Here is a 24744-nt window from a genome sequence, read left to right as displayed (position 1 = left end):
TGAGGAGGGGTTTAACTCCGCCTCGAGCTGTGATTGAGTACTTGATTTGCTGTAGGATATCCAGATAAAAGTTATAAAACGTATAGTTAAAAAGCAGATTTTTAACTGAGTCCTTGAATCTAATCAATAACAGAAATGCGCAGGCTCATTATTTGGGTATTTACGTTTTGGATATTTCTTGGCGCAGCTATTAATGGGAAAACCTTCCTCTTGCCTTCCATGTGGGATTATGATAGTAACAATATAGTATCTGAAAGCCTATTACTTTCAAGGTTTTATCATACTTCTGTTGTTTTTTTTAGTTGAATTTGTAGCTTGGGTAGGGTGACCAGACGTTCCTATTTACCCAGGACAGTCCCAGTTTTGAGCCCTGTGTCCCCTGTCCGAGCAGATTTATCCAAAACCAGTGCTTTTCCCAGTTTTATACAAGAAATGTCCCAGGTGTCCCTATTTTTGTCCAATCTGATCCCTTATTTGTTTAGGTAAAACTGAGAAAAGCTGCTTGAAAATGACAAAAAACACAAAGAAAATGTGACTATAGTGACTCACATTACTGCCGAGTGCATAACTGTCTTCCCATGGATCTATTAAAATAACTACTGACTGAGTCTTCCTTAATTACTCACTTGTTTCACAATTTTGTTATTACCAACCAATCCAAAACAAGGATGTCCCAGTTCTTATTCTGAAAATTAGCTTGGGTTAATACCTGTTGAATATGACATGGAACTAATAGACTGGATTAAAAAGTCTATGAACTAAATGTAATGTTATCTGTGTAGTGTACATATGCAGTTGTATAGCAAATCCAGAACAATATCTCTATCTATTGCTTAGTATTTGTTTTATTTTATTTAGTAAGAAGTGTGTATTCTGAATCCCAGCCAATACATACAGACAAATATTAGGAACAAACCCATCACTGATAACCAAGTAGAGCCATTTATTGAACCAATGCGTATTACTTCTATGGGTTTACTACACAGCCTTGTAAACACACAGCTAAATACCACCACCTGCTGTTTAAATAAAGACTATACAGTAAGATCTTGGCTGAAATCTGAGTCGAACATTGAACTTTTGAAAATAGTTAGGTAAAAGATTGTCATTAATTAGGTACAAGCTCAACATTTAAATTGTGTTTTCCCTCTTAAAAAGCTGTTAGAAAGCTATTTAAAAACGCATTACCTGAATAGATGTGGTCACACAAAATAAAAAAACTATATACTTTTAGAATCTACTTATTGATTGTTTTGAAGTTAAAGCCACAGTAAACTAAAATAACAGCATGCTTTTAATATTGTAATGTACACAATTTATGATACACATAGGATTCCACACACACACCAGCACAGCCAGTCTTCTTTAAGTCTGTAGAAACTCAAACTTTATCTGTGGTCTATTGCAGGACGCAGCTCTTCTTGGATTTAGTCCCATCCGGATTATCCTTTGCCAAAGCGATTAATATGGCCTCAGTGAACACTTGATCCAAGCCCTCCTGAACAAAAAAGAAAAAAAGAGCGAGAAGTAGACAGGCTAACCACTCTGCCACAGTATCAGAGAGAACATGCACAACCAACCATTCAGAGAGATCTGGGGTCTAACCCACAACCTCCTTACTGAGAGGAGGAGACAGGATAACCACTCTGCCACAGTAACATCATCATTTAGGCTGTATTCTACCTGAGTTTTAGCAGAGCACTCCATATATTTCACTTTGAGGTCTCTAGCCAGTTTTTCCCCATCTTCTTGCTGTAGGGGGCGCTGCTTATTCTTGGCCAGTTTCTTCAGAACACTGTGGTCGTTTCTGAGATGTGTTTGTGTGCCCACGAGCAAGTACGGGGTGTTGGGGCAATGCTGGGTGATCTCAGGCACCCACTGGAGAAGAGAGAAAGGAAACATATGTCTAATGTAGTGCCCTCATCACAAACGTCCCTGGAGTCACACATGTTTCAGTAATCCTGCAGATTTAGTCTGTCTCTCTCTCTCCAGAGCTAAAATGACTAAATACAGAAACTTCCCTTAGAGGCTGCTGTGATGCTGCAAGACACAGAAGAATCTCACTTTTGGCTTTTCCTCTCCTTAAACTGCCCTGACACAGATGATGACACGGATGATCTGAACATGTTATGTGTTAGCACATTTATGTGTTACCACAAAGAAGTGCTAACACTCCCTCTTGAAGTGTTTCTGACCTTCTCTTTGACGTTCTCGTAGGAGGAGGGAGACACCACAGAGAAACAGACGAGGAACACATCAGTATCAGGATAAATGAGAGGACGCAGGCGGTCATAGTCTTCATGAACTGCACAAAAGGAGGTTTGTTTGCAGATGAATGTTTATGTCAAAGGTATGTATATGGCGAGTGTATGTATGTATATGGTGAGTGTATGTATGTATATGGTGAGTGTATGTATGTATATGGTGAGTGTTTGTATGTATATGGCGAGTGTATGTATGTATATGGTGAGTGTATGTATGTATATGGTGAGTGTTTGTATGTATGTATGTATGTATTGTAACAATCAGTATTACATTTATATTATTATTGATACTGTAATACTTGATTGCGCCATCAGGTGGCGCCCCTTTTATTTTTTATTATACTGTAAGGTCACAGGTCACAGGTCACTCGCTTGTTGCAGTGCTGTGTAATGTAATGGACACACACCTCTGTGCTCTACAACTCAAGTAATGTGCGGTACCAGTGTTAAACGGACTATTTCCTATTTCATGTATGATTCAGACTTAGCGCCGTGGACACCTGGCATAGTATGGTTTCTAAATGTGTAATAAACCAAGTATCAGTGGAAATCAGTAAGTCTCGCTCTGCTCTCAGCTATCCCAGAGCACATGTTAAGGGCTATAGCTAGCGCTCTCTGTCGGATCACTACCACACGTTACAGTATGTATGTATATGGTGAGTGTATGTATATGGTGGAATATTCAGCAGTTACCATGGTGACACAGCGCATACATGAGCAAAGAATGCAAAATAATTTATAAAATAGTCTGAAAATCAAGAAAAAATACAAAATAGATTTAAACAACCCATTTTCAGGAGCCTGTGTTCATGTTCGTGTTTAGGTTTGATCTGGAGCTTGTGGATGTAATGTTATTTGAGAGGAACTTGTTTAACAGCATAAATCAGCTCTCCTGTTATAGCTCCAGCTAAGTCCCTTCTTTGTGCTAAAACAAAGTTCAGATTAAAGTCTAACTTGAGTAACAGAGCTTCAGAGACCTAGAACCTTTTAGCATCACACCCCCAGAGAATGTTAATGACATCCGCTGCAAAGTGTAAATAGAATGTGTAGGTCTAGGCATTGTATAAAATACCTGCCCAAACTACTAAAGGATTTTTTTTTTCTAGTTGGTGGCATTTTTAATACATATTTACAATCTTTTACTCCAGCTGGAGTATTTCCTGACTGTTTTAAAACAGTGAATATCTAACTCCTCCTCTAAACTGTGCTTTTTATCTAAAGTTCAAGTGAAAGTTTAAGTCTGGTTTTAAAGTGAACCATAGCACAGATACTGTCCTTGTTAAAGTCACAAATGATTTACTGATGTCAGCTGATTCTGCTAAACCGCTCTGTTTGAATTGTTCTTGATCTTAGTGCAGTTTTTGGTATTTGAAATTTGGTGTCTCGGTTATCATGGTGAAAATAATGTTGTGATTGTATGTGAACCACTATCGAACCTGTTCAAAAATAAAGATGATGATTATTATTATAGGAAAAGTAGGATGTTTTGGTTTTTTTTGTATCTCCTCCTACGTACAGAATGTTCAGTGTCCTTTATGCGAAGTGTGACAGATTTTAGTGGTAGATTCTAATTTAAACTAGAGGAGAAAAGCTATTTGATAAGGTATAAGCTATTTTTCCCAAATCATTCACCTCTGACCTGCAGTGTCGAACAGTCCCAGAGTGTATGGCTCTCCTCCGATCATCCTAGTCACAGCGTAGTTATCAACAATCTGACAGAGACACACACAAGTCTGACATTTTAGTCATAATATAAATGGTTCAGTAGTACTGGTTTACTCCTGGTTTAGTCCTGGTTGATGAATAATTTGATGTAAAAGAGGCGTCTTACTGTGGGGACATATTCTTCTGTATAGTGTCCTGTGATGCAAGTAATCAGCATCTCTGTTTTGTTAGCTTCACTATCACCCACCGCCACACACTTCACTGTCTGCATCTGTGGAGACAAGAATACTACTGTTACTACAAGGACTGCTGCTGCTACTACTACTACTACTGCCAGGGTTCCCACTTTTTCACTGACTAAAGTTTCAAAACTACTCCTACATGTGTAGAATTGATCAGACTTTTAGGTCTAAATATGAAATGTTAACTCTTTCCACTCACCTTATGGTTTGGGATTATAGTTTTTAACATTCATAATACTGTCAGTGCATTTATTGTCGTCTCTTTTAAATAAAAGGCGCATGTTTAGAAATGATCATAATAGCCTCATGAGAACTTAACACAACGCTCTAGTTGCGTGAAAGAGATACTAAAATTCCATGACTTTTCCAGGATTTTCATGACGATGGGAACCCTGTACTGCTGTTACTACTACCACTGGGCTATTGATGATACTACTACAACAACTACTACTACTACTGCTGCTGCTACTACATTACCTTGTCTGGTGCAGCCACGTAAACCACGTTGACTTCTTCTGGTGTCCCTGCTCCTGTCACTGCAGTTATTGAGTTACTTTTATTCCTGACTTAGTTCTGGTGGTTTAGTCCTTGTATACAGTCCTCATTTGATCCTTTTGTAGTTTTTTTTCTTTTTTGGTTTGGGTTTCCTCTATGACTATTGCTGTGAATGTATCTAATAGGCAAGAGATTAAAGTCCAACATGTTTTTATTGTTTTACAGCAGCAGGTTGGGCTTAACTGGGAGGTTGGTGGTTAAGGACAGTGCTGTGATGCTGCAGGACACAGAGGAGGGACTCTTCCTCTCCTTGAGCGAGAAGAGTGTGCTTACTTAAACTAAAGTGGAGATGTGCCGGATGCTAAAGTGGAGATGTACCAGGATGCTGTTATAGCACGAGGAAGTCCTGCCTCCCATACGTGAGATACTGAAACAATTGTTGAAATAGGATTTATATCCTTATAGCGTCGTACATGGGCCTATTGAGATGTGCAGACTCTATTAGGCATTATCCTCTGAAACTTTGCCCACTTGTAGTTGATCTCTGCATTCACAGTTTTAAAGGCAGTTCTTTCAAGTGAAAATATCAACACACTAAAGTAAATAATACAAAAATCAATGAATAAAAAGAAAAATGCAACTTTCTTGAAAATAAATATTAAGATTTTATTAATACACCCACAATTTCCACATGTGTAGAGTTACATTCACTCACTAGTTAAAGTGAGTATGACAGGTTTGACTGCTCATTTCACTAAAACATCAGTTAACATCAGTATAATTAACGTTTTACTAAAAAATCTGATCTATATGTGTCTATTTTTTCTTGTAAAGTTAAAAATTTTATTCCCTGGTTGGACACAGGCCGCAGATCTGACCTAGGTAGAGGTAATTCCATAACTAATACCAAGAGCAACCAAAAAAGGGCCAACACTCGTCTAAATTACACAATAGTTTTTATTAAAGAAATCAAAATAAATGACAACACCTTTATTTACTTAAATGAAGGTGTCAGAAAAGCCCTTCTTTGTGCACTAATTGTCTTGTGTTGGTGACATAGGCAGAGCGATTCTGTTTTACAACTTCCTGTATTTTTTTATTTATTTTTTTGTACTGCCTCTTCACTGATGTAAAACTATGATAAATAATTAACACAGAAAGGTACTATCCACCTAATCAAGTCAGATTAGAAAAACGTGAAAACCTGTCACACACACACCAGGAGCACGTAAGAATAATTCAAATTATTAGCGCGTTAGCTGGTGAATTAAAAGTAACACATTATGAGTGTAACATTGGCTCAAACAGGTGTTATTGCACAGTAACAAAATACATTATTCACATGTTAGTCTTAATAAAACTCTGTATAACTTAATATATGCCAGACACAGAGGCACAGATATTAACATTAGGTATTTCCAGTGTATCATGTTAAAACAAGGTAATAAAGCAATTACCCGGAATATTCTGGTAACCATGGGGATTGCATTGTGGGCCTGCAAGTGTAGTGTGGTTTTGATTTTGTTCTGGTACGGGTGTAAATCCAGTCAGGTCTTGGTTTAGTCCTGGTGTAGTCCTGGTTTAGACCTGGTTTAGTCCTGGTTTAGTCCTGGTTTAGTTCTGGTCTAGTCCTGATGTAGTCCCAGTTTAGTTCTACAGTATTTCACAGCGTTGTTTGGACCTTGTTTCTGGAGGTTCCAGAGCAGCGAGGATGGCTTCGTCGAACACGTTTTTCAGGCCTCTCTGTGAAGACAACATCAGCTCATGAATCACACAAACACTTCTGCTCAGGTCAAATACCGGCTAAGGAAAAGTACCAAGATTGGCGAGATACTACAACGAGTCTCTGTATTTTGTATTTCATCAAACTATGGTGACTGTAAAGAACTTCGTTAGCATCAACTGTGTAGCCTCAAGCTGCGTTCAGACCGCGGCGTCCAAAAATTGGCTGGACGCCTTTAGATGGACGCCTTTGCATTTGAGATCAGACACACCTGATGTGCATCTTGAACACCGTGGACGAATGGGAGAAAATGACTTGACGCACGTCTAAGGCATCCGCTGTGGTCTGTGAGTGCCTTGTTTTCACGGTTGAGAGAGTGACTTTAGTGCATTTATTAAAACCCATCAGCGGAGGTAATCGGCTCGGTGGCTGCAGCATACATATATATTTACACTCTGTTAAAGACGCGGCATAGATTTCTTGTTCTGGTGTTTGTGGCTCCCGGGTAGGGCTGGGTGATATGGAGCAAAAAATATATCTCGATATATTTTGCTATATCTCAATATACGATATATATCTCAATATCTGTATGGGAAAAATAACCCCCCAAAACTACTGCAAAAACAAATCTGACAAATTCCACAAGGTCTTTTTTAATTGAAGTGCAAAAAGTTCGACAGTTCATATAGGAACAAAGAGCTTCTGCCACATTTAAGATGATAACAATCCCATATTACATAAATAATAATTTTACTGTAAAATAAAATAAATAATATATGTTGCCTTCTTTTCATTCATAAATAAAACAACACAAGTTACACATTATGAATTAAAATATTCTACATAAATAAACTTTACATTATTAAACTTTATAACATATAAACCATAATGACTCTAGAGCCACATAAGCCCATGTGAGATTATAATGTGTTTAATGCAGTTTTGCGCACGTGAGTTTATGTTTTACAGAAACGAAACTTGAAAGCGCATGGCTCATTTGCATAAACAGTCCACTACTGCCACTATTGCGGTTCAGCTTCTTTCGGACTAAAGGACACGACTTGATGGAATATGAGGATGTGCTGCTGATGGTTTTGTCTGTAAATGGTGGAAAAGGTTCGTGGTGCTAGAAGTTTTTCTCTGACACCAACTTTGGGCATTCACAGCGGTAGTGAGGAGTGAATGAAACACAAGCAGCAAAGTCAGGGAGGTGGGGGCACAGAGAAGGCAAAAACCAGAATTGAATATAAACATTATATCGATATATACGATATGTCAGAATCCATATCAAGTTTTAAAAATATCTCAATATATTTAAAATATCGAGATAACGCCCACCCCTACTCCCGGGTCTTTTTCTTTCTTCTCCTTCTTCTGGGTAATAACATCGCTACTTCACTGGATAGTCCCTGATTGGCTGACGCGGTGCATTCTATGCCATAAGTTCAGCTTTTTCAACTTCTGGACGCGTTTCCTGTGCATTGGCGTCAGAACGCTCAACATGCAACACGTCAGCGCCAGGTTCTCGCCGCTCTGACGCCTGAAGATGCCCTAGACGCGCGTCCGTATAGACTCTGCATGGAAACTAGATGTCTTGACGCCGCGGTCTGAACGCAGCTTTACCTGAGTGAGAGCAGAGCACTCCACATATTTCACAGCCTTGAGATCTCGGGCCAGTTTCTCTCCGTGTTCAGGCATTAGGGGGCGCTGCTTGTTCTTGGTCAGTTTCTCCAGAACGCTGTGGTCGTCTCTGAGGTCTATCTGTGTGCCCACGAGCAAGAATGGGGTGTGGACGCAATGGTGGTTAATCTCCGGAACCCACTGGAGAGAGAAGAGAATCAACCAAGATATATAGAGCAGAGGAGAGGGTCAGAAGAGAAGAGGGTCAGAGGACGAGAGGAGAGGGTAAAGAGGTGCAGAGGACGAGAGGAGAGGGTAAAGAGGTGCAGAGGACGAGAGGAGAGGGTAAAGAGGTGCAGAGGACGAGAGGAGAGGGTAAAGAGGTGCAGAGGACGAGAGGAGAGGGTAAAGAGGTGCAGAGGACGAGAGGAGAGGGTAACGAAGTGCAGAGGACGAGAGGAGAGGGTCGGAGGCAAAGAGGAGAGGGTGAGATGGAGCAGAGGAGAGGGTCAGAGGCGAACAGGAGAGGGTCAGAAGAGAAGAGGAGAGGGTCAGAAGACAAGGAGCGGGTCAGAGGAGAAGAGGGTCAGAGGATGAGAGGAGAGGGTTAAGAGGAGCAGAGGACAAGAAGAGAGGGTAAAGAGGAGCAGAGGACGAGAAGAGAGGGTAAAGAGGAGCAGAGGACGAGAAGAGAGAGTAAAGAGGAGCAGAGGACGAGAGGAGAGGGTCAGAGTAATAGCAGAGAGGGTCAGAGGAGCAGAGGCTGACCTTCTCTTTGACGTTCTCGTAGGAAGAAGGGGACACTACAGAGTAGCAGACAAGGAACACATCAGTCTGAGGGTAACTGAGAGGACGCAGGCGGTCATAGTCCTCCTGACCTGCACACACATTAAAACTCCTATGGTTAATTTACTGTAGTGTTGTCACGATATAACATTTTAAACTTGATTTGGATATTCAGTACTGATTCTTTCTTTAGACAATAGAATGTGATTTTCAGTCATGATTCATTATTATATTTAATTTATCAAATTTGGTATCAAACATTTAAGTAACATCATGTTAACTTTATGAAAGTGTCACGTCACTGTGGAGGATAGAAGCTAACGGAACAACATTTCCATGGTAACAAGCAAGAGGAGTCACGTTTATGGAGATGCAAACCCACTTACAGTAACGACCATAGATTGTATAAAGGGGCCCGGTCAAGCAGAAGTAAACAGCAAGGCCAAAAATTCAAGTTAATGCATCTGATATAAAAATGTATTGAACAGATACATATGTACTCTAGTTTATGAAACTGTTTAACTTTTTTCTGTACCATTTTTGGTTCTAAAGTTCCATACGTTTTAAACAGACCATGTATGAAACATGGAACAAAAATTATTTCCCAAATTTCAAAGACCTGCAAATCATGTCAATAAATGGATGTATTTCATCATATCTTGTGTTATTCCATCTTTGAACTGTTGATGAAGGGACAATATTTTTCAAAAAAACAAATTTAAATGATAAAAATTTGCTTGGAAGGACTGACATATTTTATAGAAATAGTTTCCTTTCATTTTGAAGTAATATTAAAGTATTCAGAAGAAAAAAGCCACAAATGATGTAAAATCCTGCACCTTCTACTTGTTTGCACAATTTTCCCTCCGTTACTTTTCCCTCCGTTACCATGACCTTTCTTAATAAAAAAATCTCATGAGTCAAAAAGTAAGAGGTTTTTCAACCTAATCTTGTACCATATGATAGAAAACTATATGAAGCAAATATTCAAACCAGTTTGTTAAGGATATGGAAGTGAGAACCACTAGTTATCACTCTTTGTATTTATTGCCCAAAAAGTGCTGCATATTTCATTCCCTCCGTTACCGACATGAGTTTTTAAAATTTTTTGTCAACAACTTGAAAGAATATCACAGGTTTAACTTGACCCTGTTGGAGTGTAACTCTTTCCTACATTCTGATACTTTACTTATTTCAATAGTCCCTCTAGTTTCTGAATAAGAGACATTTGAATGTAAAAAAATCTGCCTGTTTCCCTCCGTTACCGCTTGACCGGACCCAAAGGTGTGGACTAAAGTGTGACGTCACCCACAGGATTTTTTAAACAAACAAAATAGCAGGAAAAAAACCCAAAACACCAGGATCACATAGTGGGTTAATACAAACATTTTAAGACCAAAATGATGAGGCTCACAGCAGCAGTTACAGAGAGAGGAACCACAATATTCCAGTGTAAGTCAACTGGAGCCAAGAGCCCACATGACAACTTCCTATTTGGAACGTGACAGCTACAATTGGATATGTCCAATTATATGTACAGTCTATGGTAAAGATGCAAGTTTTTCTTTGTTTTTCAGTGGAATAAAAAAACAAAAAAAAACTCTAAGCTTTCATTTTTGTCTGTTTATGGGTAAAATGTTGCATACTATGGCTTGAATATCAAAAGCAAGTGTTGAAATGTTAGTGTCATGACTCTAAACACAAAAATGAACACTGAACCTGCAGTGTCGAACAGTCCCAGAGTGTAGGGCTCTCCTCCGATCATCACAGTCACAGCATAGTTATCAAACACCTGGAACACAAATACAATAGTTTTAAAAAAGGAAGTGGGCCTTAGTGTTCCATGTCAGTCAAAGCTCTGTAACGCCTGTGTGCTGTATTTTCCACTGATGCCATGAAAGTAAAAGAAATTGGATGTGTTTTTGTTATAATTTTTTGACAGAATTCATTATCTTGTCAAAAAGTCAATTTTTTTAGACTTGGCAGCTCAGGTGAAAAGGAAAACATTTTTTAAAAGGGGGTTGCCATAGTTCAAATAGAAAATGAAGTCCCACCCTCGGACAAAATACCGAGTTGCAGGGAGTCGCTTCTTAAAAAGTGAAACTGGCCAGATCAGATAAGATCAGAATCTCCTGCACACGCTCACATAAATCTAGTCTGCACAACTAAAACAACTCCGTCTACTTTCACTCTCCTCAGAACTCATCAGCTTATTATTATCATGATGAGAACTGGGCACGGCTCGCAGACTACCTCTGTGTGATCCAAACAGCGTTACAGGAAGGAACCAAAAAAGGGGAAATGATTTGGTTTAAAATACAGTATCTCTTTTTTACCTGTATGGATGGGACTGGAAGGATCGCCCTGGACTAGACCAAGACTAAACCAGGACTTGACCAGGACTAAACCAGGAATAAACTAACACTTAACCAGGACTAAACCGGGACTACACCAGGACCACACCAGTACACATGTGAACACAGAAGTGCAGTATTCCACGTGTTAGCTTTGTAAAGTATTAGTATTCCATGTATGTGTAGTTCATACTCACTGTGGGGACGTACTCAGACGGGAACTTGTTGGTCGTGTACGAAATCAACAAACATGTTTTACCCACGGCTCCATCTCCAACCACCACACACTTTATGGTCTGCATCTGTGAAATATACACAACAAGTACTACTACTACTACTACTACTACTACTCTCTCTTCAACCACCACACACTACTGCATAAGAGTAAGTCTTTATTTATATAGCGCTTTTCACAGACATTTTTTGTCCCCAAAGACATTTTACAGAGCATTATTCAGTATTATTCATTCACTCTATACCTGGTGATGGTAAACTACTGTTGTAGCCACACCTGCCCTGGGGCAGACTGACAGAGGCACGGCTGCCATGCCAATCAGCACCAACAGTCCCTCCAACCACCACCATCACTCACTCACACACATAACACTTTCATACTAGACTATGTGAGTGAAGTGTCTTGCCTAAGGACACAATGATTGAATTGACTGTATTTAACTGACCTTGACTATCAACTGTTCTGGACCTGGAGCATGTTTTGGGTTGATGGGGGAAACCAGAGCACCCGGATGAAACTCATCCAGACACGGGGAGAAACATGCAAACTCCACACAGAAAGACCCAGGCGACCCGGGGATCAAACCCAGAACCTTCTTGCTGTGAGGCATGAGTGCTAGCCACATATGGTCTGCATGGTCTGAACTAGAGCCTGACCAATATGGATTTTGTTGTGGCCGATATGACACTGATAAAATGGGAGTTGGAGCTACCGATCGCCGATATGATCGCTGATATGTTTAGTGATGTAAAAATTCACTGTAAATCTTGAATTGTTTAAAAAACTTAGGTTTGGCTCTAGTGGATGTTAAATTGGATTTATTTAGGCAACATTTATTGTTATTCTGACTCTTTGTGTCATATTTACAGACAGCAGGTCAGACTAGTGGCATTTTTGCATCACATTCTAGCTACTAGTGATGGGTATTCCAGTTCTTTTTAGAGAACCGGCTCTTTTGGCTCACTAAAAGCAGCTGGCTCTTTCAGCTCCCAAGCGGCTCTTCAGATTGTTTTGTTGCAAGCAGGACTAAACCAGAACTGAACCAGGTCTAAATCAGGACTGAAAAATGACTAAACCAGGACTAAAACAGATCTAAACCATGTGTAAAACAGGACTAAACCAAAACTGAACCAGGACTGAGTGTCAGGACTCGGTCTCTGTCTCTCTCCCTCTCTCAAGCCCAAGATTAGTCCTGGTTTATTTATTTTATGCTGAACTACAGCCAAATATGCACTTTTTTTTGGTGCTGGTCTGCTGCTGGTCTGGTCTGATATGCTCTGGTCTGGTCTGGTTTGCTCTGGTCTGGTGTGGCTCTGGTCTGGTCTGCTGCTGGTCTGGTTTGCTCTGGTCTGGTCTGCTGGTCTGGTTTGCTCTGGTCTGGTGCTGGTCTGGTTTGCTCTGGTCTGCTGCTGGTCTGGTTTGCTCTGGTCTGGTCTGGCTCTGGTCTGGTCTAGTGCTGGTCTGCTGGAGCATAAACAGCTCTTTTACAGAACACAAACTCAGAGCTGCAGACTCCACATTCCACTCATTTAGAGATACAATAGTCCGAGTGAAGACGCTTCCACAAACTGATGATTGTGCTCAGGTTTAACCAAACACTGGACCCAAACAACGTGTGTAAGAGGCAAAGCTGCACTCCACATTTGGATCCAGCTGTCAGCAGTCACGATGTATTAGGCCTATAGGCTATTTACATTTTATTCACTATAATAAGGTAACTAGGCCTAACCTGACTCAAGTACACACTTTCAATTAGCAAAACAGCCAACGTGACAATCAGAAGACCTATAATGTAGCTTGGAGTTATACATATAATCTAATTGAGTTTGACATGTCTGCTCTAAAACATATTCAACATGATTAGATTTAAAATTTAACAAAAAATCTTGCCTAGTTATTTCTAGTTTTGTAGTTTTTGCCAAGACAGCAGATGTGACATACGTAAAGGTTTGTTACCGAGCAACCATAATGTTAACAAGGGCCAAAATAAATTACACAATAGTTATGATTTAACAGATGAAAAGTAATGGCAACAACTTAAATTAATTAAATTAATGTTTAAGCTGTCAGAAAAATGCCACTTGTGCGTGAACTGTCTATGCGTTTTGCTGACAGTTTTTTTTTAATTTTAGTTCATTTTTCTCTATCAAATAACATAATCATTCATCATATTATTACAATGATTTAACACAGAAATGATGCATATCACTAAAGTTATTCTACAGACCAAAGGGGTTTAGGCTGAAGTTTTAACACTTATTTTGCCTAACCTTGTTAACAAATAGAACAGGATACAAGACGTCAGAACTATTTACAGAAAACAACACAAAATTAATCTTTTATGAGAGCAGGAAAGAATATCTACTCTCTTTTGGTATACACACATACACACTACCTACACACAAACCAATACATGTAGATGATCATACACACACACACACACACACAAACACACACACACACTAGGGATGTAACAATAACTGAAATATTGTGATATCGAATCGTCAAAAGTCTCACAGTAATATCGAGAGCTGTCACAATATACTGAATTACAAGTTCCTTTGGTTAAATGCATTGTTTTATAGTAGCAACAGCTAAAAAAAACATTGGGAACTACATATCCCATGATTCATTTCACTGCAGACAACATGAAGAAATGTTTTTACTTTAATGCTTAGGATTATAACGATAATGATTCACACCTAAATCTTGTCAACGTATTTTAAATGCAAAAAGTATCCAGTCTACAATTATATTAACCACTCCAAAATACCACAATAAATATTGTACTGTGAAATGAATATCATGATAATATCACACCGTGAGATTTGGATATCGTCACATCCCTAACACACACACACTGGCCCATGTACACGAGAGTGCATCATTTGCCCCAGTGTCAGAAATTCAACTTGTACCCAATTTTAAAATGTGACAATATCAATAAAAAAAAAAAAAAGCAGAATATTTGCTCAATTGAATAAAATCTACTGGGTTCACCAAGACTCTTAAGTTCTATCCTAAAGGAGTCCATAAAGCTCTGGCACAAAAATCTGTTTTTCTCAAATAACTTTAAAAATAATCCATTAGGGTCATGGTGTCAGTGAAAGTTGAATATAAATGTTGCTGTTGCACATCTTTTAGTACCAATTTTATATTGCTGTCTTCATAACTTTCTTAGATATGACAATTTTATGAAGATTTTGAGTGTTTTTTCATAATTATCCAAAATCCACAAAGTCCAAAGATGAAATGAGAGACATAAAGTTTGTTCTTTCTGTAGTGATCATAAACTGTATAAAAAAAGTGGAATAAGTGAGTGTGACGTCACCAGAGCGTCTCAATGACAGGTACGACTCAGGGTTTGTGAACCCAAGTTTCCAGAAAGAGTAAGGATGTTATTAAAGAAAAACTGATGTTTCAGCTCAGATTTAAGGCTTCTGCAGGCACTGAACTTCAGAGACTTGGTGGACCCAGTAAACATCAAGAGAATTTCATGAAATTTCTCACAGAAGTTTACTTTGGAAAGTGTAAAAAATTAATACTAGGTACAGATTGATTTTCAAAAAAATTTCAAAAAGTTGGGCAAATGATGCACCCTAATGCACACGTTAGTATTCACCTACCAGCTGATAACATAGAAAGAGGGATTCTGTTTTTAGTTACTTGCGGTATTTTACCACTTTTTATTTTCTATTTTTCTTCATAAACTGACACTTAACTCCTGTAAAACTATGATAAATACTGACTACAGGTACTACCCCACCAAACCAAGTCAGGATGAGAAAAAATTATATTAACCTGTCAAAATGCGTGTAATTTTTGAGTCTGTGTCTTTACTTGACTAAAAGTTTCCTGAAATGTCTTTTGAATTCCACAGATTGCTGCTTGTAAGTGAAGCAGTCTACGGCCAAAGTAAACCGGTCAAAACGTCGCTCTCACGCGCGCCCATTTACTGCGAGTCGAGCTTTAAAATAATCCGTAGAATTAACTAACCTAACTAACAGAGCAAATGGTAGAGCTATAGGTTTTTTTCTCACTATAATTTCCTAAACTAGTTTAAAAAGAAAAAAGCAGCAGCGGTGACAGCTCTTACCTCGTCCTGCCTCAGTCGCTCTGAGCTCGGCCGGTGCGCTGCTCCGTCCCGCCCCTCCTCACCGCGCTTTTACGCACGCACCGAGGAATCAGGAAGTCACCAACCAATCATTATTATTATTTTCTTTATTTATTTACTTTTTTATTTTTATTCAGCATATTCAGATACAAGACAATGCAAGAACGGAGACAACCAGGCAGGTCAAAATCACACAGACAACACATACGACACATGGGAAGAGAAAAACTGAAATACACTTAACAAAATAAAATAAAAGGGGAGCGTGATACTGTTACATTATAGATATTTTCTATAAATATTGTACGTTTTAAAAACTTTTTTGTTTTTGATCTGTTTTATTGTCTGGAAATATATATTTTTTTTTTTTGTTTTGTTTTTTATAGTGGTTGTGTTTCGTTATTTGGTTTATTTTGAGTCCATTTTGTTTCGTGTATATGCTTTTTGGCAGCTTGATCAGAATCTAAATGAGGAAACAGATCTTTGGGGACCAATCATTATTCGAGACCTCTTGCATTATTCTGCTGCTGTAATTTGTGAATTTTAAACTTAAAACAAACAACTCTGTCATGTTTTGTAACTAAGCGTTTTACTGCGAAGACCTACGATATATTTATTTATTTATTTATTAGATGTGTAATAGAATGTTTTCTGATAGCTTAGTATTTCTGTGAATTTTCAACGTTAATAATTACTCAAATAAATATGTATAGTTTTTTTTTTTAAAGTATAATTGTGAGCGTGATTCTGATTCTGGATGCAATACAAACGTTAGACACTAGATGTCGCCAAAATACTGCCTAAGTCATCCTTTATCTTCTACATTTAAATCTGCTGCACTTTAGATTCAAGAAAACTATTGACCTCTACAGCTGAACCATTTGGGAGAAATACTAAATAACTATTGCAATTAGATTGGAATTTGTGATTTATGTTTTAACACTAGGATTCTATTCAAAGTTCACATTTTAAACATATCCAGGAGAAATGACACTGAGACTGAAATCTGATCTGACAAAGGAATACAAGAATCACATTTCATATCCTGTGTGTACAGATATAAACCACAGAGTCAGCACTTTTTATGCAGTATAAGAAGTTAAATTATTGTACTTCAAAAAATTGCGTCCATTCAAATTATGTTTTTGATTCGATCACAGTTAATCTTGCTGCTCTACTGACAGATTTTTTTTTAAGTGCAGTGCTATAGATAGAATGATATGATGTGTACTTTTCCATTCAGCCATACAATATTACATACAGAAACAGATCAAATTTCAACTCATATCTACTGAATTTAAGAGACGAATTCATGTTAAATCTAAATATCTTGCATTTCTTCTAGGTGCTGTGGCATTTTCATCTCCAAATCTCCAAAAAGTCAAATCCACAAATGTTTTTCCTGAACATTTGTGATCATTTGCTCCATTCTCCAAGCCTGATTCATCAGCCGGTTTCACTTTGTAGAAACTGTCTGACCTCAGCATCAGGATTTGTTCTTTCAACGGTTGGCAGGTACTTTTTTAATTTAACCAATCACTGCTGGTCATGACATATGTAATGCACCAAATCCCGTAATCCTGTAATAACAAAAGCCCTGTCATGGCTGCATAACACTGAGGGAAGTCCAAGATGCAATCAAAAAACTAAAATGTAACAAGCACCAGGAAATGATGGGTTATCTGGGGAATTTTATAAAACTTTTAGTGAAATTCTATCCCCCTTTCTCCTTGAAGTATTTACAGAAAACATTACTAAAGAAGAGTTTCCCCCAACATTAACCTAGGGATTAAACGACTCTTCTAAACCAAAAAAAGATTTACTCTTACTTGATAATTTACGTCCTGTATGTCTTCTGAACAATGATTATAAAATCCTAGCCACCATACTGACTAACAGAATTTAAAAAAGCATTATCATATGTGGTGGAGGAGTTTTAATCTGGTTTTATTAAAAAAAAAAAAAACATTACAATTACACATTACAAATAATATACAATTAGTTTATAATCTTATTGAATACTCAGAATTTATAGATGATGAAAGCAAAATTTTAGTTTTAGACTTTTACAATGTGTTTGACACGCTGGAACATCAGTTCATTTATCAATCACTACTCAAATTTGGCTTTGGGTGTTTTTTTTGTTTTTTTTTATGAAGGCAGTTCAGTTCAAACCCTGTACTGTAACTTCAACTCCTCCATCCGGGTTAAATACGACACCTCTCCTCACTTTAAAGTGCTGTGTGGAGTACGCCAAGGATGCCCCTAATCTGTGTATCTATTTTTGTTTGGAGCACAACTTTTAGCCTCCTTTATTTTAGAAAGTTCAGTCCAGAGTACAATGACATTACTTTACACCCACGCTCTGGGAGTATGGATAGGAAATATTTTCATTATGTGTAATAGACACTTTTCTGACAGCCTAATATTTCTGTGAATTTTCAACATTAATAATTACTAAAATAAATATATATAATTATATACACCTATTCCTTTTAGTCTTTTTATGCATTAAAAAAGTATGATTATGATTCTGGCTGCAGTACAAATCTTAGATACTAGATGCCGTCAAAATACTAAGTCATCTTTTATCCTCTACATTTAAATCTGCTGCACTTTAGTTTCAAGAAAACTATTGACCTCGACAGCTGAACCATTTTGAAGAAATATTAAAGAAGTACTGCAGTTAGATTAGATTAGATCTGTGATTTATGTTTTAACACTAGGATTCTGTTCAAAGTTCACGTTTGAAACATATCCAGGAGAATTGACAAAGAGACTGAAATCTGTGCTGACAAACGAAAACAAGAATCACATTTCAGATCCTGTTTGTACAGATCTAAACTACAGAGTCAGCACTTTTTATGCAGTATCAGAAGTAAAATGATTGTACTTGAAAAAATGCAGTCTTTGCAATTTGCTAATTGCGTCCATTCAAATTGTCAGTTTGATTAAAATTAATCTCTTAGCTCTACACAGCAAAAGGTGAACAGTTAAAACGGACTCTCACAGAATCAGTTCAAACATTTTCTCAGGGTTTATATGAGTCCACTCTGTTCTAGAGTTAATTTAACGTTTTTGGAAATGTTAATTAAGTAACACTGGACCAAAGTTCCTGTTTAACCCTAAATTAAGAGTTATATTAACATTTTGAGAGTAAACAGATAACACTTTGGAGGGTTATCCTGATTTTGCTAAACAGCACACAGAGATGTTTTATTTTTACACTTTATTTGAGTTAATTTAAATTGAAATTATGAACAAAACTGGTTCAAACTGGTCTTCTCGCGTTAGTTTGAAGTGGTGGGTGGGAGGAGCCAAATTAACACTAAGGAAAGTTGAATTAACAGTAAGGGAAGTTGAATTAGCTCTTAGTGAAGTTGAAATAACACTAAGTCAAGTTGAATTAACACAAAGTGAAGTTGAATTAACACTAAGGAAAGTTGAATTAACTTCAGCCATATCATTTCTGGCAAATAACCCCAACTCCAACCCCCATTTAACTTTCAAATGGTTAAAATAACACTTTTTGTGTTAAAAACAACTCTGAAATATTTTACCTTGAAATTTTAACCCTCCAGTTTTTGCTGGGCCGTGCAATGCCCAGGTCTGCACGAGGGCACACTGTATATCGATCGGAGGGCATCTGACTCAGGGATACAGGAGGATGGGAGGGCATCTGACACACACACACATGGAAGGACGGGAGGGCATCTGACACACACACACGGGAGGACGGGAGGGCATCTGACACACACATGGACGGAGGGCATCTGACACACACAGGAGGACGGGAGGGCATCTGACTCAGGGATACAGGAGGATGGGAGGGCATCTGACACAGGGACACAGGAGGACGGGAGGGCATCTGACACACACACACGGGAGGACGGGAGGGCATCTGACACACACATGAGGACGGGAGGGCATCTGAGACACACATGAGGACGGGAGGGCATCTGACACACACATGAGGACGGGAGGGCATCTGAGACACACATGAGGACGGGAGGGCATCTGACTCAGGGATAAAACTGCATATGCTCACGTCACTGTCTCTCTCTCTCTTATTCCTAATCTCATTAAAGTGAATGTAATTACAGATTATGAGGCGTTCGAGGTCCCGCGGAGCTCTGGAGCGCTCGGAAGTCCAGACGCTCCCGAACACATCACACACTCTGCGTCTGGGCCTGAAAAAATCCAATACAGTCAAGTCATTTCAACATAAAAGTGTAAGTATCATCCTTGTCAAGTGGTCTCAGAAATGTCATAAATCTGGGCCAATTCTCTCTCCTCTTTCCATCTCTCCTGCCACACACTCTTCATCCCTCTCTATTCCCTTCTTTCTCCTTTTTCTCTCCTCCTCCCCCTCTCTTTTTCTGTCTCTCCCACACTCAATCTCCTCCCTCTCTCAGTCTCTCTCTTGCGGGTCTTTTTCCTTTCTGTCCCCTCATCCCCCTCTCTCTTTCTCTCTCCTCCCTATTCTCCTTCTCTTTCCTCTCCCTCTCTTCCTCTTCTCTTTCCTCCTCCCTCTTCTCTCTCTCTTTCCTCCTCTCCTCCCTTCCCCCCTCTTCTCTCTTAACCGTCTCTTCCTTTTCCCCTCCCGCTCGTTCTCCTCCTCTCCTCCTCTCCTCCTCTCTTCCCTCCCTCCCTCTCTCCTCCTCTCCTCTGTCTGTATCTCTCCGTCTTCGCCCCAGATTCTTACGTAACATCAGGCACTTAAACTGAACCCCACTGCACCATCCGCTCCCTCCTCCCATCGCTCTCTTTCTTTTTTCCTCCTCCTCCCTCTCTCCTCCTTTGCACCCTCATCATCCCATCGCACTGTCTCCCTCCCTCGTTCATTCCTCCCTTCTTCTATATGAATTACTCTCTCTCTTTTTTCCTCCTACCTCTCTCCTTCCTTCCTTCCTTCCATCTTCACATTTTCTCTCATCTATCTATCTTGCCCCACCCTTCTCCTCTTCTCTCCCCCTCTCTCCTCTGCACCCTTTTCTTTCCTCCTTTACTCCGCACTCTCTCTTCTCTCCTTCCTCCTCCTTTCTCTTTTTCTCTCTCTCTATCACCAGCTCTCTCCCCCACCCTTCTACCCTTTTCTCTCCTCCTCCTCTGCACCTCATCCCTCTCTCTCTCCTCTTTCTCCACCCTTTCCTTTTTCCCCTCCCCCTCTTCTCTCTCTCTCTCTCTCTCATCATCACCGTAGCGCGATCTCTCATCTTTCTCTCCTTCCCTCTCTCTTTTCCTCTCTCTCCTCTGCACCCCATCATCACTCCAGCGCCATCTCTCTGTGTGAATTCCCTCTCTCCTCTCCTCCTCTTCCTCCTCCCTTCTCTGTTCTCTCTCTCTCTCTCCTCTGCACCCCATCATCACTATAGCACCATCTCTCTGTGTAAATTACCTCCCCTCCCCCTCTCCTCTCCTCTCCTCCTCCTCCGCTCTGTCGCTCCACTCCTCCGCTCGGCAGACAGGCACCGCAGCAGCAGCAGCAGCAGCAGCAGCAGCAGCAGCAGCAGCAGCAGGTATCGTCCCTTCTTTTGTCCTTTTTCCCCATCCTTCTCCTTATCGTTTTTTCTCCGTTATTGTTTCTCTCCGTGACCTTACGGTGTTTGCGCTGCTTCAAAATGGCTGCAGGAGGAGATGCATTTTCTCCATTTTAGCCCCGAGCTTCAATATTACACCACATCTCCGCGTATCGGCGCACAAACCCCTCACGTCTCTCGTCGTTTATCCATTATTTGTACGATTTAGAGACTTAAAATATCAAAAAAAGACGGCGTTTCTCTGTCAAAGCGTGCTCCCATTTCCAGCTAATTCACTGCACCAAATCGGCTGCAAATGTTGATGATTTCTGTGAGAATTTAGGTCAGATTTGAAGGTAAAAGTGTGCCATTTGGGTTCGGGGTTAAAGATACGTTGGGATGTTTGGGGAAGGGAGATGTGACTGGTGTTTTTTTTGGAGATTTAAAAATGGCTGACCCTGTGTGACTTTGCACAGATGAGGATGTAACTCCGCGCAGTCATTGGCTGCTTGTCAACACTAGCTCACTGAACGTTTCATTTGAATTTATGTATCTATATTTTCACATTTTAAGTCGTTATTTGAGTTGATGATATGCGTTTCTGCTTCCTGGAATTCGTTTGTCTCAGTTTCTTGTTCATAAGCGACATTTTGAGGACTTTTCACCATTCAAAATAGAGGATATTATGTTTTGAATTGTTAGTTACTATGGAAACTAGGGGCGTAATGGTACTCAGAAATCACGGCTCGGTACGTCCCTCGGTTTTGAGGTCACGGGTTGGTTCATTTTCGGTACAGAATCTGAACAAAATGCAGAACCATTTTGTTTTAACATGATACAAACGGGAAAATAAAATAAATACAAAGTGCTTAGTAATACTGATAAGTGAAATAAAATATTCTCAAATAAGCAACAAATGTATGAAATATTATTTAAAAAAAAAATAAATTCTTTGTAAACAGCAAACAAAACTTTTCACTAACAGTTCCAGCTTGAACTTTTACTCAATTTTTATATTTCTGGCCAGAAAAAGCAACTTGTCCACACTGTCCACTGCAGTAAGAGCAGATCTGTTGGCAGGGAAGGGGGCGAGGGTGGAGCTTCGGTGCCGGCGAAAGGTGAAAGTGAGGACTGCGGCACGATGACCGTAGTTTTGCAGGAGTCTCATGGTTTGGAGGGACGTAGTCAAGGCGGGGCTCAATTGTTGTGAAGACGACCGCCCTAACTATAAAGCAGGAAACACTACCGCAATCACGGACGTGTTCCTCATGATTATTAAAGAGCCGAGTCTCGTGTAGCTGCACATGTAGTGAACGTAAACACACGCAAATTGTGCCAACTCACTCGTGCACGGCCCTGTACCCCTGTATAAAACAGTTTGGCATGAATGCATGTATCGTCACACCCCTAATGGAAACTAGGGATGGGCATTCGATTAAATTTTCCTAATCGATTGTCGGAAGAATTAAGGATAGATTATCGATTAATCATTAATGTTTTTCATATTAAAATGTATCATCATTATTATTACTATCTGCACTACTAATCTGCATAAATTAATTCAACTTTATGACATATAAACAGTAACCACTCTAGAGCCACATCAGCCTGTTTGACATTATAATGTGTTTAATGCAGATTTGCGCAACTCTCACAGAAATGAAACTTAAACTGCATGGCTCATTTGCGTAAACTAAGAGAAGGAAAAAAAAAACAGCTCTTGTGCGCTGATGCAGTCAATTTCTGTTGGATTAAAGGACACGACTCAGTGGAATACAAGTTAGTGTGACCATATTTACGTTTGTCAAAACCAGGACACCGTACGGGGGGTGGGAGGTGGGGCCTCGTCATCAACATTGCGTTACTCTCACCTGGCAAAGCTTTTTCATGTTTTCGGTGTCCTGGTGAGCTTTTTCCCACTGGACACTGATACATATGTGCTGCTTTATACACTGTGCACATGGACTCACACTTATCCCGACCGGAACGGAAAGTGTACAAGTCATCGTTAAATATGCATTTGTGCTTCGGTACGTTGCAGACTGTTTGTGTCTCACTCCTTCTGAGTGCAGAGAGACACATGTACAGACCCCCGTTTGGTCACACTACACACAGCAACCTACATTCGGTTGAAATTCTTAATGATCAATTATCGATTAACCAACAAATCATGCCCATCCCTAATGGAAATGATGCTAAATTGTCATCATTCTGAGACTCACAGGAAGGCGACATTTTGAGAACTTTTCACCTCTCAGATGATAGGATATTATTATTATTTTTTAATTGTTAGTTACGATGGAAATGGGCACTAGAGCAAAGGCGACATTTTGAGGACTTTTCACCATTCAGAAGATATAATATTATGTTTGGAATTGTTAAATACTATGGAAACAGTGGTATATTTTCATCATTCTGACACTAATGCAAAGGTGACATTTTGACGACTTTTCACCTTTCAGAAGATAGGATATATTTTTTTAGTTGTTAGTTACTATAGTATTCTTTATTTTGAATCGTTACAATGGAAACAGGGATGGATTTTCATCGTTCAGAAACTAATGCGAAGGTGACATTTTGAGGACTTTTCACTGTTCAAAAGACAGGATGTTATATTTTGAATTGTTGATTACTTCCCAGAAAAAATATTCCAAATGTGCAATGAATTAAAATATTCCAAAGCCAATATTCCATGAGCTGCAATAAATAAACAGCAGAACGAAACACTACTTAGTTTGCATCTGTAAAGAGTCAATTCAACCTTTTACCAATTAAGTCTTAACATACAACCAAAAAATAACCAAACATTTTCCAGTGGTGCAAAGGGGCACTAAAGCAAAGTTGAGAGTTTGAGGACTTTTTGCCATTCAAAAGATATAATACAGGGTGTCCCAAAAAATTGGACTTTAAAAAGCAATTGTCTTGAAAACTACCAAGTCTAGCTCAGTGAAAGTGAAGAGTTTAGGTGTTGAACATCATAAGTTTATTATGGAAATTTGTTTTGCCAGTTGGTGAAGTTTTTTTTTCCCAAATGTTGGATTGAAGCTGCCCAGTCAGGGTGAGTCTGCGAGAAGATTCCAAAACGCAAAATGACTTCTCTTTAGGAGTGAAAACATGAAAACTGAACAAAAATAAAACATTCAGTATAAAATCTTGATCTGTTTCGATACATTCTGTGAAAGTTTGAGGTTCTTGAGGTATAATTTCCAAAATTGCTGGCCTGTGAAATGATATGAAATTGTTTGTGACACCCTGTACTTTGTTTAAATTTACAGCAAAGGAGAAATTCAATCCAAACTGCTTCTTCAGTTCAGTTCACATCACTTCAGTTTGTTTTAAAGGTTGTATGGAGGATTTTCTTTTAGTTTCAAATTGTCATTGAAAGTTTAAAATACCATTACCGAGACGCAGCAGCCTTGTAATTATGATGACTAAAAAAAAAAAAAAAAAAAGAAAATCTATCAACTGTGAACATAGTGAGGCCAGATAAACATTAGCCAATAGAAAACAAGGCTCCCTCTTTATCTATTGGCTGTTAGGTTGTCAATCAAACTCCCGACGTTTCTAGTGCAATTGAGTCGCCGACGTGCGGGGATTACGTGGTTTATGCAGCGGTTCTTAGACGCTTTTTCAAACTGTCACTTCCTCGTAATTCGCACAGAGTTTGTTGCACGAGAATCCATGACCAGTTTGCCGCAAAAGAAAGTCCATTTTCGAGGTCGCTGAA

At 39.2% G+C, this 24744-nt stretch overlaps 3 protein-coding genes across 4 annotated transcripts in view; 1 reads left to right on the top strand and 2 right to left on the bottom strand.

Annotated features, from left to right (window-relative positions):
- LOC110162624 (gamma-enolase) overlaps positions 1 to 24744 on the top strand; it is a 59879-nt gene that overhangs the window by 404 nt on the left and 34731 nt on the right. The window contains exons 2-4 of one of the 2 annotated variants that reach the window (XM_055156936.1): positions 2218 to 2319; positions 16844 to 17013; positions 19602 to 19730. The gene's annotated coding sequence lies outside the window, so the exon portion shown is untranslated. Of the gene's footprint in view, positions 1 to 2217; positions 2351 to 16843; positions 17014 to 19601; positions 19731 to 24744 lie in introns of those variants that run through there. The other variant, XM_055156935.1, reaches the window with a different exon arrangement.
- On the bottom strand, positions 1400 to 4215 carry LOC110162640 (cell division control protein 42 homolog). The gene is made up of 5 exons (XM_020927541.2): positions 4096 to 4215; positions 3904 to 3976; positions 2196 to 2305; positions 1684 to 1878; positions 1400 to 1498 (listed from the first exon to the last, which is right to left on the bottom strand). Exons 1-5 carry the CDS (start codon positions 4198 to 4200, stop codon positions 1400 to 1402), a joined length of 582 nt encoding a protein of 193 aa, XP_020783200.1. The 5' UTR covers positions 4201 to 4215.
- LOC110162650 (cell division control protein 42 homolog) lies at positions 5326 to 15677 on the bottom strand. Its single transcript, XM_020927549.2, has 6 exons — positions 15481 to 15677; positions 11347 to 11451; positions 10515 to 10587; positions 8778 to 8887; positions 8013 to 8210; positions 5326 to 6409 (listed from the first exon to the last, which is right to left on the bottom strand). The coding sequence occupies exons 2-6, from the start codon at positions 11449 to 11451 to the stop codon at positions 6320 to 6322; spliced, it is 576 nt and encodes a 191-aa protein (XP_020783208.1). The 5' UTR covers positions 15481 to 15677; the 3' UTR covers positions 5326 to 6319.

This window comes from Boleophthalmus pectinirostris, unplaced genomic scaffold (assembly GCF_026225935.1).
Source record: "Boleophthalmus pectinirostris isolate CB_2022bp ecotype Guang Dong unplaced genomic scaffold, ASM2622593v1 HiC_scaffold_21, whole genome shotgun sequence".
Taxonomy (NCBI): Eukaryota; Metazoa; Chordata; class Actinopteri; order Gobiiformes; family Gobiidae; genus Boleophthalmus; species Boleophthalmus pectinirostris.
This window is presented reverse-complemented; position numbering and strand designations above follow the sequence as displayed.